Source organism: Acartia tonsa, chromosome 6 (genome assembly GCF_053477335.1).
Source record: "Acartia tonsa isolate MP-2025a chromosome 6, ASM5347733v1, whole genome shotgun sequence".
NCBI classification, from domain to species: Eukaryota; Metazoa; Arthropoda; class Copepoda; order Calanoida; family Acartiidae; genus Acartia; species Acartia tonsa.
In genome coordinates this window covers 6002328-6018442 of record NC_137265.1, presented here as the reverse complement: position 1 = coordinate 6018442, position 16115 = coordinate 6002328, and the positions used below count along the sequence as shown (strand labels likewise).

At 34.6% G+C, this 16115-nt stretch overlaps 2 protein-coding genes across 2 annotated transcripts in view; one reads left to right on the top strand and one right to left on the bottom strand.

Annotated features, from left to right (window-relative positions):
• Positions 1 to 6881, top strand: part of Acf (ATP-dependent chromatin assembly factor large subunit) — a 34460-nt gene extending 27579 nt beyond the window's left edge. The window contains exons 23-31 of the mRNA XM_080163161.1: positions 257 to 402; positions 1931 to 2027; positions 2324 to 2419; positions 2754 to 2873; positions 3123 to 3345; positions 4293 to 4376; positions 4680 to 4788; positions 5230 to 5311; positions 5597 to 6881. Coding sequence (XP_080019287.1) covers positions 257 to 402; positions 1931 to 2027; positions 2324 to 2419; positions 2754 to 2873; positions 3123 to 3345; positions 4293 to 4376; positions 4680 to 4788; positions 5230 to 5311; positions 5597 to 5746 — 1107 coding nt within the window. The 3' untranslated portion in view covers positions 5747 to 6881. The remainder of the gene's footprint in view (positions 1 to 256; positions 403 to 1930; positions 2028 to 2323; positions 2420 to 2753; positions 2874 to 3122; positions 3346 to 4292; positions 4377 to 4679; positions 4789 to 5229; positions 5312 to 5596) is intronic.
• Positions 6882 to 9978: 3097 nt separating this feature from the next.
• On the bottom strand, positions 9979 to 14133 carry LOC145323238 (uncharacterized). The gene is made up of 4 exons (XM_080165680.1): positions 14005 to 14133; positions 13470 to 13684; positions 12818 to 12906; positions 9979 to 10494 (listed from the first exon to the last, which is right to left on the bottom strand). Exons 1-4 carry the CDS (start codon positions 14078 to 14080, stop codon positions 10416 to 10418), a joined length of 459 nt encoding a protein of 152 aa, XP_080021806.1. The 5' UTR covers positions 14081 to 14133; the 3' UTR covers positions 9979 to 10415.
• Between the last annotated feature and the right edge of the window lie 1982 nt (positions 14134 to 16115).

Below are 16115 nucleotides of genomic sequence, written 5' to 3'. Positions count from 1 at the left end.
GGGAAATGGATAAAAAGTGTGGGGGGGGGGGGTGGGGTAGAAGAAAAAAGGGAAGAGGGCTGTGGGGAAATTTTCACTTAGAATTGTTTGTCTGAATCACATTCCCTAGTCCCTGTCTAAAAAGAAATCCAAGGAATTGTTGTCTGTAGGATTACTTGATCTGGTACTCTCATTCAACTCGTCCTTTTATTTTTGAGATTTTATTTGCATTTTGTGTACAACAAACATTGAAATAAATATTGATGACCCATTATAGAACACACTGACCACCCCCTTCCAGCGGTGGGAGACCTCGCTGATGTCCTGCAAGAACCTGGGCCAACTCTTCCTTCACCTGACCACCCTGGACAACAGTATCATATGGTCCAAGTCCATCATGAATACCAAGTGTCGTGTCTGCAGGTATCTATCTATCTTATTATCCATCTATCTATCTTTACATGACCACTCTGGACAACAGTATCATATGGTCAAAGTCAATCATGAACACCAAGTGTCGTGTCTGCAGGTATCTATCTATCTATCTGTCTATCTTATCTGTCTATGTATCTGTCCCATGACCACTCTGGACAACAGTATCATATGGTCCAAGTCTATCATGAACACCAAGTGTCGTGTCTGCAGGTATCTATCTATCTATCTATCTGTCTATCTTATCTGTCACATGACCACTCTGGACAACAGTATCATATGGTCCAAGTCTATCATGAACACCAAGTGTCGTGTCTGCAGTTATATTATTATAAAGTTTTTTTTTGTCTGTAGCGAAGGAATTCGCTAACCTCTCAGCTGAAACGGTTCTCATTTACAGTGTGGCTTCTCATTGGCCCTGGGATGGTTTATGGCTATTTGGGTTTAAGTGCCTATCTATCTATCTATTTTAGATCTAAGAAAGACCCAGAGAAGATGTTGTTGTGTGATGGATGTGACAGAGGTCACCACATGTATTGTCTCAAACCATAACTATCTATCTATCTGTCTAACTATCTATCTATCTATTTTAGATCTAAGAAAGACCCTGAGAAGATGTTGTTGTGTGATGGATGTGACAGAGGTCACCACATGTATTGTCTCAAACCATAACTATCTATCTATCTGTCTAACTATCTATCTATCTATTTTAGATCTAAGAAAGACCCTGAGAAGATGTTGTTATGTGACGGATGTGACAGAGGTCACCACATGTTTTGTCTCAAACAAATCTGTCTAACTAACTATCTATCTATCTGTCTATCCACTATCTATCTATCTAACTGTCTATTTGTCTATCTATCTATCTATTGTAGATCTAAGAAAGACCCTGAGAAGATGTTGTTGTGTGATGGATGTGATAGAGGTCACCACATATATTGTCTCAAACCTGAACTATCTATCTATCTATTTTAGATCTAAGAAAGACCCAGAGAAGATGTTGTTGTGTGATGGATGTGACAGAGGTCACCACATGTATTGTCTCAAACCAAAACTATCTATCTATCTATCTTTCTAACTATCTATTTTAGATCTAAGAAAGACCCTGAGAAGATGTTGTTATGTGATGGATGTGACAGATGCCACCACATGTTATGTCTCAAGCCAAAACTATCTATCTATCTATCTATTTTAGATCTAAGAAAGACCCTGAGAAGATGTTGTTATGTGATGGATGTGACAGAGGTCACCACATGTATTGTCTCAAACCATAACTATCTATCTACCTATCTATCTAACTAACTATCTATCTATTTTAGATCTAAGAAAGACCCTGAGAAGATGTTGTTGTGTGATGGATGTGACAGAGGTCACCACATATATTGTCTCAAACCATAACTATCTATCTATCTATTTTAGATCTAAGAAAGACCCTGAGAAGATGTTGTTGTGTGATGGATGTGACAGAGGTCACCACATGTATTGTCTCAAACCATAACTATCTATCTATCTATTTTAGATCTAAGAAAGACCCTGAGAAGATGTTGTTATGTGATGGATGTGACAGAGGTCACCACATGTATTGTCTCAAACCTAAACTTAAGAATATTCCACAGGTGCGTGTTTTTCAAGGATCTTAAGGGATATTTAGGGACGTCCAAGCTTTTCATTTTGTAGGGTAAGGGGGGGAGGTAGATAGGTTTCAAAGGTATGGGCAATTTAATGTACTTTTTTAAAAATTTCGGTGGGGGGGGAGTCGAGATAAGACAATGGACGATAATTGGATGTATATCTCCAATTATAATCAACAATATTGCCCCTTCTATAGAGTTTCACTTTATTACAAAACATAAAAATATGGTGTAACATCATAGTAATAGTAAATCCATTGTTAAACTTAATTTTTATCTAGGGAGATTGGTACTGCTCAGATTGTAAACCAAAGGAGAGGATTCGTAGTCCCAAGAAGAAAGTCAGACGTGTATTTAGCTCCGTTGAGGAATCAGAGGTAAAATAGTTTTTCTTTTTCTGATCATTTATTATTTTCTGAGATGTACCCAGTACCTAAATTATGGGGCAAATGGAGGTATCGTTATTTTAGCCCACTGCGTGCATCACTTTGTTAAGAGTACTTGAATATCTGGTGCAACATCCAAGTAATAATATGCTGCAAGAGAGGAGACAAAGGGCTGTTTATTACACTAGTCCCAAAAGTTTTTTAATAACGTTTTCTTATTCGTTGACTTAGCAACTTTGGGGACTTTCGAGTGAGTTTCGATTAGTTGGTTTATTAGGTTGAGTGGTCAAACGTTTCAACCTCTAATTTTTTCGTTTTTAACAAGGACGAGAACGATGACTCAGCCACAGCCAACTCTGACGAAGAGAATTCCGAACAAGAAGAAGAAGAAACTAATCATAGAATTACAAAGAAAAAATCTAAGGCTAAGAAAAAACTTATTGAGGTAGGCTTTTCTTTAATAAAACACTAGTTACTTCGCACCTAGCCTCTATGGGGGGGTTAGGAAGGTCAGGAAAATGGGCTAAAACCAACTTATGACATTTTTAAAGCTTCTATAAAAATTACATGTATGGACAAGGACTTTTGAGAAGCTACCATGCAAAGGAGAAACAAATCGGTTTAGCGGTTAGCAAGATCCTTCGGTACAGACACACAGATCCTGTTACTTTATTATAAGAATTTTAATTGTTAGGAATCTCCCGAACCTGCGCCTAAAAAGAAAAAGAAGGGCGGCATCGCCAACCTTTTGGGCAAAAGACGGGCGGCGGACGCAGGGGAGCAAAAACGGCGGGGAAATAACGCCGCCTCCAGCGATGAAGAGGAAGAGGAGATGGATACAAGCACGTCTACAAGCACGAGGCGGAGCGGCAGGGCTCGCGCCGCACCCAAGCAAGAAACTTCACCGCCTGAGAAGAGTAAGTTTTTAATATTAATCTATATCAATAAATATATAATAAACGTGGATATATTGATTGACAGGGGAAAATTTGTCGTCATTATAGCTTGGTAATATGGACCTTATATAATATATATTGGTTAGTTCGTTCATCTAGTAGGAAGGGAGTGGATAGTATAAAGGGGGTGGAAGGAGTATCGTTATTTTAGCCAGCTGCGAACATCACTTTATCAGAGAAGTACATGACAATCTGGTGCAGTATCCAAGTAATAAGGGGGGGGGGGGTTTAATGCAACCATCTCGTAATCAGTTAGCAAATGGCACTTAGAATTCGAATTTCATCTATAATTTTGCATGAGTAATCCTTGGTAGGTCTATTTTCCCTAAATCGAACAAAAAGTTGGAAAAGTAACGGCTAACGGCTGGCGGCTCAGCTATTTTGCCATTTTTTTGATATTTATACTGCAAATTAGTCACGAAACCTCTCTCAACATAATACTCTTTTCTACTCCAAAACGCTATCAAACGGTTTCAGACGGTAGCTGTTGGTACTAGAAGTTTTAAAATTGGTTATTGCTATCATTTAACATGAATTAAACCAAAAATATGTTTTAAAAAGTCGATTCCTACGTAATTGATGATGGATTTACCCTGAAAATAGGCAAAAAACGGCTGAACGGCTGAGCCGCTAGCCGTTACTTTTCCAACTTTTTGTTCGATTTAGGGAAAATAGACCTACCAAGGATTACTCATGCAAAAGTTCAGATCGAAATTCGAATTCCAAGTGTCATTTGCTCACTGATTACGAGATGTTTGCATTAACCCCCCCCCCCCCCCCTTTATCATATATTAATTTAATTTGTCCGATCTTTCTGTTGCAATGAATAATACCTAGTGTATTATTATTTTTTTTTTATAAAAATTGTTGTTGCTCTGCTATTTATTACCATGATTGTTCTTGTTTAGGTAAGAGTAAGAGGCGACGAGGGGAGTTGGATGATGATATTGAATTACAGTTTTCTGTCGTTGGACTTAATGATCTCATTGACGGTAAGTTTTTTTTCTATAATGATAGATTCGTTGGAGGTTAGGCAGCTTTTCGCGGATATGAAAATAAAAATTACTAGATTAGAACTAATTTGTTAAGCCCGGGACTTAGGCTAACAAAACTGATATTAAATTTATGATTTTTATTTTAATAGTCGTAGAAAACTGGTTGTAAAATGAAACGATACATGAGTTTTTAATATGGCTCAGAACCGGATCTTATCCAGTGGATATTAATCGGTTTCAAAGCAATTTTGTTATTCACCCGCTGAAGTTTTTATCTCATAGTAAAATGATTATATTAAGGTATGTTAAACCACAAGGACGGATGGCCGTTTGACCGTCCCATCACAAAGTCAAGTGCTCCCGACTACCACAAGATCATCAAACACCCCATTGATTTGGGTACTATCAAGTAAGTTTTTATTTTAGTAGCGCAGCTGTATTAAAACCAGGGTATGTACCATAGCTGCGCTACTCGAACCATGAACAAATATCCATAGACCAGAGCTGGATCTTTAAATCATTTTAGTGGTGAGCCAGATCGGGGTGAGCCGAATTTCAGCCAATCACAGCGCGGCATTTCACAAAATGCTGTGCTCTCATTGGTGGAAAGTTGGCTCACCCCGATCTGGCCCACCACTAAAATGATTTAAAGATCCAGCTCTGGTCTATGGATATTTGTTTATAGTTCGAGTAGCGCAGCTATGGTATATCTTTGATTTGTCAGTCTCTACAAGCCAATAACAGAGAACAAACATAAAACATCCTAATGAAAGAATTAAAACAAAGTACAATTTTCCCCTGTTACTTATTTTTATTTTTTTGGTTCTTAACATATTTGTCTTTTTCTAAGGTCAAAGTTGAACAGTTTGAAGTACACCTGTAACCAGGAGGTCTTGGATGATATCAGGCTCATGTTCAACAACTGTTATGAGGTAAATTACTCTTTTTAATGGTAAAACTACAATTGAATTAATTCGAGAGATGAAAATATTCGTTAACTTGTGGGGGTTTATCGATACACAAAATTTTATCCTTCGGTAGGAGGGAGGGGATGGACGTTTTCGTTATTCTAGCCCACTGAGATTGCTACTTTATTAGAGAACTTAAAATCTTGCGTAATATCCAAGAAATAATAAATCAATTAGAAAATATAATAGTTAAATATCGCATCGTAATTCAAACAGCTTTCCGCGAATATAAAAATATTTTTATTTTAGTACAACCACAAGTCTGCAGAGGAGTATGGTTGCGGAGAACGGCTAGAGAAATATTTCAACAAGGAAGTGGCCAAGATGGGCCTGTCAGAAGAGGTAGCGGAGCCGGTAGCCCCAGCTAAACCTGCCAAACGCAGCCGTAGAACTTTTTAAAAGTAATTTGCCTGGCAATTTTCATTATTTCACGAAACTATTTATAGTGTCTATAAAAAATGACGTCATTTTGGCCTAACATTGGTCAATCAAAATGTTTACTTGCCGGCAATTGGTAATTTAGTCTATGTAATGGCCTATCATCGGTCATATGTATTGCATGACGTCATTGTTTTTATAGGCACTATAAACAGCTTCCTATTTCACTAGTGGACGTTCCCTCCACCCTTATTTCAGCATGTTTAAGTTCACTGTCAAAATATGTAATTTACCCTTTTAAAAAAAGATCTAGCAATTTTAACTCATGCTCTAGTTTTTAGTAAAGTTTGAAAACTGTAGATGAATTCTATCATAGTATATTTTAGTTAATGCAAATCAGATATTAAACAAGTGGTTTAAAAAGAGAAATGAAAATGAATCATGAAAAAAGTTTAATTGTATTATATTGTAAGTGTTTATTGAGAATATCATATTTGAGAAAAAATATTTTCTCTTATGTTAAAAAACGCTACGCCAAAGCCCTTATAAGTTTATTTTTTGTTCCATTTTTTTGGCATATTTATTTGAACTATTCATTATAAAAACAAGGGCTCAGCAGCCGCGCACCAGCAGCAGCCTGTAAGCCTCGCGGCTGACACGCATCTGCCAAGCCTTGATAAAAACGTATTTACCACTCTGTACCTTAGTATTCACTTAATCCGGTTCCATTGTGTATCAGTAATTTATCACATAGTATTATAGACAGCTTTCCGCGGATATTAAAATGAATCACTAATGTTTTGTTAGCCTCGAGAGGTGCCGAAGCCAGGGGTAGCAAAACTTGTTTATTTTATATTTTGATTTTCGTGGAAAATTGTCTGTAATATATTTCAGTATTGCTGAAAACCGGTTCTAATCCAGCGTATATTAATCGGTTTCGAAGCCATACTGAAAAAATCTGTTAATTTATATAAAAGAAAATCTTCAGTATTCTAAATCTAAATGATATTATTTTACCATTATCATAAAAAACCTTATGAATGGGATGAAATGTTTTAGGGAATTTCATTTATAAAATACCATTTATTATATTTGTCTCTTGATGAAAATATTGTAGTAATATTATATTTTTGTATTAAATAAAGTTAAAATAGAATCTTGTTTCGTTTTTTTTTTGTAAGTAACTGGAATCGATCATATTTTTGGATATTGTACCAGCGTTCATGCACTCTGATAATTAGGTACTCGCAGCTGGCTAAATTATTGTGACCCTCTTAACCCCACCCTTTCTAATGGATGAACGAACCTACCAATATTAATGAGCCCTATAACCATTCTAACTGGTTAGTTCCAGGGAAATATGGACGGGACAATCAATATAAATTTCATGGGCTATCTTGTAATTTTGTTACTAATATAGCTTTTTTTTAAGCGAAGCTTTTCTATAATTAGGGTCGGTCAGTCCGTAACGGATAGCTTTTTTCGTTATTTTAGGCATGTTAGAATTGTCCTGTGGGTTTTAAACTTTGCGTAATGATTCCTGTAGTAGTTAGGTACGATTTAGAAAGCGTAGCAACTCAATAATTATTACCAGAATGTCCGTACGTCCATTTTTAAAATGTTTATTTTTTTTAACAACAATTTTGTATGTGATAAAATCATCTGATTGATCTAATTCTTGGATTACTGATTCCTATTACAATAGGGTACAATATTTTGAGCGAAGCATCTCTATAATCAAGTCCTAAAAATGTCAGTATGTCCTTAAACATAACTCTGTATTTAGGAAGTTTTGCATCAAATTTATGTATAATTTTGTCAACACTTATATATTAATATTTTGTATGTTCAGTTCTGACACTTTACAAGAGTTAATGTTCGTTTGTCCTTCCATTTCAGAGCTTCGCTTTTATGGATGTTGTCATCCTTGTTAAAACTAGGTTTATGTATGTCCGTCCATACATCCGTAAAGGTTAGCTCTTTTAATGCGGCCTATACCAACATTGAAATTAATTCGGAAAAAATCACGAAACCTATACGTGTTTCTCAGCTGTCGTTGGGGAGCTACACTTCGTAAAATTGACGACCTCTCCATTTGCCCCCCAAATGTTATTTTATATTTATTTCGCTTGTTGGTTATACCTTATAACTGGTTATCATGTCATTTTAAAAGATTTTGAAATTTGCTACGATACAGGAACAGGAAGCATAGCAACTCTGTAATCGTTGTCAAATGTCTATTTAAAGCATGATTGCTCAATTTGACTTTAACTCCGATAAATAGGAATAATGATTCTTTGAATTTAGAGCTACGCTTTTATGGATGTTATCATCATTGTTATTTAAGAGACTGGGCACAAGCGTGTTACCCATTTTTCTATCTCAAATATCATCCGAGGAAATATTTAAAAAATATATCATTCAAAAACAATTTATTTAATATAATGCATTTTATACATTAGTTAATAACTTATTACAATATCATTATATTCAATTCACATATATGTAGAAAAAATTATTTTTATGAAAAAACAGTGCAAACTATTTACAATATGAGTATTATCTATAATACAAAGTAGAACAATGTCTGTCCGTCTGTCTGTCCGTCTGAAGCTTAAGTTCTCAGTAACCACTGAACCGATTGGGCTCTACTCTTCAGGGAATATACCTACTGGTCCTCTGATGGTTTTAAGCTATTTTCTTGGGGGGTGGGACACCCCCAACCCCCCCCAAAAAATGAAAATACCCCCCCCCCCAAAAAAAAAAAAATTTTTTTTTACTTTTTCTTTTTAAATCTAAAATACGAAAAATTAAGTTGTTCAAACCTCTTGGGGCAAAGCCCCTAGAGGCTAGGGGCGAAGCCGCTAGTTTAACAATAACATATCATAATTATTATAAAAATTAGAGAAAATTTACAATGAATTAGGTTAATAGTTGACTAGAAGATTTTTGCCTTATAAATATACATACATGAAGTATGTATTGTCAGGGATCTAAAGGGATAAGACAATGGCCGTTAAATTGATGTACATCCCCACTTTTGATACACAAAATTACTCCCCCTATAGATTAACATTAGTGGTTGAAACGTTAGGACACTCAACTTATTGAAACCACTGATCAAAATTCAATAAAAGTCCCCGAAGTTGTTAGGCAAACGAATAAGAAATCGTAGATATAAATTTGTCGTATTCATTCAAATCCGGTGGATAGGAACCGGTTCTCATCCATACGAAAAAACTATGTCTAGCATCGTATTATATCCAGTTTTCTACGAATATAGAAATGTACAATCATAAGATAATAACCAGTTTTTTAGCCCGTGCCCTCGGCATCTCGGGGCTAAAAACTGGTTCTAATCTTATAGTTGTACATTCTATATCCGCGGAAAGCCGTTTATAATACGATGAAAGAAATAACTATTAAAGTCTTGGGGTCTAGGCTCAAACCTGAAACCTTCTAGAAATATGTCGACATAAGGTTATAAAAAACCCAAACATGTGAAATATAGCTTAAAACCCAGACAAGGCATTACTAAAAGCACAGCCTACTCGTATAGTAGTATCTAAGATCTTAACACACAAAGAAACCAACTAATACTTACAATAAATATCAAAATAGGAAAAAAAGATGTTGGAAATAAAGTTAATATTATGCCCAAAGAATAGTTGAAATTATAAGCTCATGAAATGAAATGCAGCTTAAAGTATTAAAAATATTATAATGTTCAGTAGTTATTTATCGCATCGTATTATAGACAGCTTTCCGCGGATATTAAAATGAAAATTTATAATAAAATCATTATTGTTTGCTAACAAAACTGTTTTTTTATTTATGATATTCGTGGAAAATTGTCTGTATAATGATGCTAAACATTTTCAATTTGTCTAAAAACCGGTTCAAATCCAGCGGATATTAATCTGGTTTGAAGCCGTACAAGAAGACTATTTACATTTTTCAGCAATTTTTTAAACAATAATTTTATCACAAATAATGTATTAAAATAAGATAAATAATTAATCATTCTGCTTAAATAAGCTTTACTTAATGATTTTAATTATATCAATAAATTTAAAAACATAATTTCCTTGATTTAAAGACTTTTCTTTTAAACATAAAGTTATAAACAAAATTAGAGTTTATTCTAGAAACAATAAAATACAGTAATCATTCAATGTTTTAGCTTTAATAGATTCATTTATTTTATTATTTGTTATTTTTTCAGTTATCACTTAATTCAATTTTATGCATTTAAAACTTGAATTATTGTAAGTTTGACTTATATATAGCATTTGATCACGTATTTATTATTATAACTCATAATTACATCACATACATTTAGAATATTGTTACCTGGTGATATTGGTTTCTAGTAGTAAAGCTTAATGTTAAGACAAACTTCTGACTTAGAATATAATCTATGAGTAACCCAAAGATAATTATAGAATCCTCTTATATAAAGTAGTAAGTAATTTTCGTCTGAAGCTTAAGATCTCAACTACTACTAACTTGATTGTTTTCTCTATTTTAGGTAAGCTTCACATATGTCCCGTGATGGTTTTAGACTTTTTCATTTACAGATTTAAGTCTTGGGTTGGTTTTAAGCTATTTCCATAGCCCTTTCTGTCTCTTTGAATACAGAGCCACTAGATTCTACGGCAACAGCCGCTAGTTGATTAATATAATGGATCTAAACACCATAAATAGATTGTTTTGATTTGGAACTATTTGTCCTGGTGACCCCATTTAACCGTGGCAGCCGAGACTCACTGAAATTAAAAATATATATTAGGTACTTTAATTAAAGGCGAAGCTTTTTTCTAAGAGTTCTTCAAATCTTTGTCTTTTACCAATTTAATTAAACCAGTTTGGTTGAAGTAGTTATATGCAAGAATCTATTTACCAAATATATTTTTAAAAGCGAAGCTTTTCTATAATTATGGTCGGTCCGTCCGTCCGTCCGTAACGAATAGCTCTTTTCGTTAATTTAGGCATGTTAGAATTGTCCTATTGATTTTAAACTTTGCATGATGATTCCTATAGAAGTTAGGTACGAGTTAGAAAGGAACTCTATAATCATTACCAGAAAGTCCATTTACAAAACATGTTACTTTTTTAACAACAAATTTTTATGTGATAAAACTATATAATCCGATTGGTCTGATTTAAAAAAAAAATACTGATTCCTAGGACAATAAAGTACATTGTTATAAGCGAAGCATCTCTATAATCCTAAAATATAACTTTGTCCTTAAAAAATATCCTGTATTTCAGCAGTTTTTCAAAAGATCTACTTATAATTTTGTTTCGTTCGACTTTAATACATTTATATTCTGATTATTCAGTTCTAACACTCTACACAAGTGTTAATGTTCGTTTGTCCTACCGTTTCAGAGCCCCGCTTTTATGGATGTTGTCATCCTTGTTTTCAAGTTAATTATTTTCTAGACTTATAATAATAAGTAAGTTTTATTTTAAACTTTAAAAACTCAGCATTTTGGAGATTCGTACAATTTTCGTTTAAAATATGAAACAATCCAGAAAATGAAAATTGCGTCATTTTAAGTATAGAATATCTCTATAGATAATATAGAATGCTCATATAATAATATTAATGAAAGGAAAATGCAAACTGATTAAATTATCAAAAATCCTTGAATATGGGTGTTCGATGAATTCCGCAAAGTGTTATAACTCATGGAGGGAGGAAACATTGGGCGGTTTATTACACTAGTCCCCAAAGTTTTACAATAACGTTTTCTTAAACGATGGCTTGATAACTTTGGGGACTTTTATTGATTATGATTGGTTCGATTATTAAGTAAAGTGTCCAAACATTTCAACCACTAGTTGTAATCTACAGAAGGAGTTATTTTGTGTATCATCATTGGGGATGTACAATGTACATCAATTTATTGGCCATTGTCTTATCTCTATAGATCCCAGGTTACGTACAAAAACTTTCAATAAAGTAATGACAAAACTATTTTCTTTATAAGTAGCGCAGCTAAAAAAAATAGAAGGCTCGTTTATTGAAATAATTTTTGTTACTGTGGCTTTTTACATTGTGGATTTTTTCGGATATAATTGAAATCCTTTGGAAAATGCATTTCTAATCAAAAGAAATTATGAATTATATAAGATTTTATATGCAATCAATCATTAACTCAGGGATCTAAAGGGATAAAACAATGCCGATAACTTGATGTAATCCTCAATGACTAAATTACCCCTTCTGTGGATTAAAATTAGTTGCTGATACGTTTGAGCCAATCAAAATTCAATAAAGTTTCAAAAGTTGTTTAGCCAACGTAATTTTAAAACTTTGGGGACCAGAGTCATAAACAGCCAAATGTCCCCTACCTCCCTGAAATCAAAGCCTGTAAGATTTGTGTGAGTGACTAGGAAATAAATATACATGTAGAACTACTTTATGTGCAAAATGTTCACTTTTTGCGACGGTTTTACTAGGAAGCGAGGGGGCATTTGGGCTGCTAATTACACTAGCTGACTTAACAACTCTGGTACTTTTATTTTGATTGGTTTGTTTACTAAGAGGTTGTCCAAACATTTCAACAATAATGGTAATTACAAAAGGGGTAATTTTGTCTATAACCATTGGGGATGTAGAGTATTGCATCCCATTACAATAACGAGCGATTGATGTCCTTGGGTTCTCTAGATGATCAATTAAAATCGAAGGAGAATCCCGCGCCAATTAGGTAATAGCTGGTTTATAAAAACTGAGATCTAAAGGGATAAGACAATGATCGATAAATTGATATACACCCAATGATAATTCCCCCAAATTACTCCTTCTGTAGATTAAAATTAGTGGTTGAAACATTTGGACACTTAACCTAATAAACCAACCGAACAAAATTCATTCAAGTCCTCAATGTTGTTAAGACAACAATTAAGAAAATCTTTTTATGACATTTTGGGTACTAGTGTAATAAACAGCCCAATGTCCCCACCCTCCCTGCTATAAAACTTACCTTGGAGGTTCTGATGAAGGTGACTGAATGTCCCCTCCCTCCCTGCTATAAAACCTACCTTGGAGGTTTCGATGAAGCTGACCGTGTGACCTACCTTGGAGGTTCTGATGAAGCTGACCGTGTGACGGAATGTCTGCTGGAAGAATATAATTTGGGGATCAAACTTTTTTCGGCAAAACCCTTTGTTATTGACCAATATTAAAAATTTCAATATTATATAAAATGACATTTTTAATGAAAATTGAAATTTCTTTTTTGAAATATAAATAGATATCAAATAATAATTCCTTTAATAAAGCAGTAATAAAAAGTATTATTTAGTTGTTACGTTTAAAGTTATACTAGTTGCTTCGCCTCTATAGCTTCCTGAAACGTACAATTAATTCGTATCAATATTTTCAGAGATCTTAAGCTTCAGACATAAAAAACTTTTTAGATTTATATTATAGAATAATAATAAAATATCTAAAAAGTCTTTTCCAGATATGGCTTCGAAACCGATTAATATCCGCTGGATTATAACTAGTTCTAAGCTATACTGAAAAATCATGTATCGTATCGTATTATATCCAGTTTTCTACGAATATAAAAATGTACAAGCATAAGATTAAAACCAGTTTTTTTAGCCCGCCATCTTGGGGCCAACAAAACTGGTTTTAATCTTATAATTGTACATTTTTATGTTCGCGGAAAGCTGTTTATAATTCCATGCGATAAATAACTATTATAAATATTGGTCATTCCTTAATTAAACCGGAGGCCCCTCCCTTGCTGCTTGGGACGCTGCTATTCTTACTGCTAACACCCACAATACTCCCGCCACTGCCGACAGAAGACAGCTTATTACTGCCGTTAGATTTGACCGGCTGTGGAACGGCGGCTATTGACTGGCGCAACGGGTGGTGGCGGTCAAAAACGGACATCTGGGCCACTCCTACTGATTGTGACCGCTTCAGTGTACCTTAAATAAATGACTTATATGAGCTAAAAAATTTCGACATTTATTGATTTCGATAATTTTGACATTCTAAACTTTTCTCAGGTATCTAAATGGATAAGACAATAGCCAAAAAAATAATATAATATTCCCAATGATGATACACAAAATTAGTGGTGGAAACTTTTGGACATTCAACTTAATGAAATAACATATTAAATTCAATAAAATTCCCTAAAGTTGTTGAGCCAACGAAAAAGAAAATGTTATTATAAAACTTTGGAGACTAGTGTAACTAGCCTATGTTCCTCTCCCTCCCTGCATATTTACGTGGTAAATTTTACCTGTACTTGTTTCAGTACCGCTCAAATCCTCCCCTGAAGGTCCACTCCTGCCAGTACCATAGGAATCCCCTATCATTCCATTCCTGACAGCCCCGTAGGATGGTTCAATCCCATTTTTGCCAGCCCCCTGTAAAGAAGCAGCTTATAGTGCATAATAAAAATGACGCCATACAATACAAATTACCAATGTTAGGCCAGTATACGTTTTACCATTGGTCAATTTCAATGTATACTAGCCTTTCATTGGTCATTTATATTGTACTAGCGGCTTCGCCCCTAGCCTCTAAGGGCGTTGCCCCAAGAGGTTTAATCAAACCAATTTTTCTTATTTTAGATTTAAAAGAAAGATTTTAAAAAAAAATTGGGGGGGACTTTTTTTTTGGGGGGGGGGTAGTCAACCCCACTATTTTAATTTTAGTTTTTAAAAGAAAGAAAAAAAATTTTTTGGGGTGGTATTTTTCATTTTTTGGGGGGGTTGGGGGTGTCCCACTCTCCAAAAAAATAGTTATAAACCTTCCCGGGACCTATGAGAAGCTACCCTGTAAAGGAGAACCCGATCGGTTCAGCAATTAGCGAGATCTTTTGCTACAAACAAACAGACAGACAAACAAACAGACAAACAGACAAACAAACAAACAGACAAACATCGTTCTACTTTGTTTTATAGATAGTGTCATTTTTTATTTGGCACAATGAGCTGCTTTCCTGTGACGTCACTGATAAATAGTCCGATGTAATTCTTAAAGCAATGTTCTTTGGGGCAACGTGTGGCTTTGGCTGACTTGTCGGCGACTCAACAATTGTTAACTGGACGCTTTTCTAGATTTTTTCAAGAAAAATTTAGTTTTTTTTGTACCAAAGGATGTCACTAATCACCGTACCGATATGGTTCTCCTTTACAATGTAGCTTCTCATAGGTCCTCGAAAGGTGTAAAACTATTTTGAGGGAGGCTACCACCTACCCCACATGAGAAATTGCCCCTAGAAAAAATGTCTCCCCCCCAAATTTTTTGTTGTATACTTTTTATTTTTAAAATTACAATTGAAGGTGGGGGAGGATCAAATTTCCCCTTTCGCCTTTAAGGGCACTCTAGAAACCTCTAGTGTTTTATCCGCTAGTAATAAATAAAGTAAATACGGGAATAGTCCTTTTTGTAACATCGCCCCATATGGGGCGGTTCATCGTATTTTTAAAATGGCTTTTTATAGGTTATTTTAGGTTAGGTTAGGTTATATTGGGTTAGGTGATTGCCCCACAGGGTTAGGTAATTGGCCCCGCAGGGTTAGAGCCCCCCGCAAGGGCTAGAAATAGCAGAAAAGTTACTGTGAAAAATACGAAGAATCGCCCCATAAGGTGCGATGTTACGAAAGGGACTATACCCGTAAATACTAGTCAAAAATACTATATATGTTTCAATAATTTGTTTATTATGACTAAACAAAAAGTTTAAGGAAAATTATTTATCGCATCGTCCCATAGACAGCTTTCAGCGGAAAGCACACCGGTATACTACAGGATTAATTCCCGTTTTGTTAGACCCTAAGGGCCGAAAGCACGGGCTAACAAAGCTGGTAATAATCTTATGATTTTTCATTTTACTATTAGAAGAAAATTTCTATAATACGATAAGCTACAGGATTTTTCAGTGTGGCTTAGAACCGGTTCTAATACAGAGGATATTAATCTTTTTTACTAGCTGAGAGTTTATGATTGTTTTTTATGGTTAAAATTTTTCTCCCTGATCATATTGCTGTTGATGGGAAGTTGGTTGTTGTGTATGTCCAGTTGTTGGTTGTTGTGTGTATGTAGTTGTTGGATGTTGTGTAGTTGTTGGATGTTGTGTGTATGCAGTCTATATATAAATAAAGTCTATTTTAAGTTAAAATTTTATTATACAAAGCCCATAATTTTACAGATAAAAAGCATAAAAAATAATCTAAATTTAGTTAAATGTCAAAAAATGCCCAAAGAGACCAAAAGTGAAAAAGAGACCCCACTCCCCACCTTATTTTCAATTTTATGATATATTTAAAAGTGGCGGGGGGATGAGGCTCTGTTCTTGACTAAGAAATTTTAGGGAATTCATCCCTCTGGATTATTAAATAAGTCT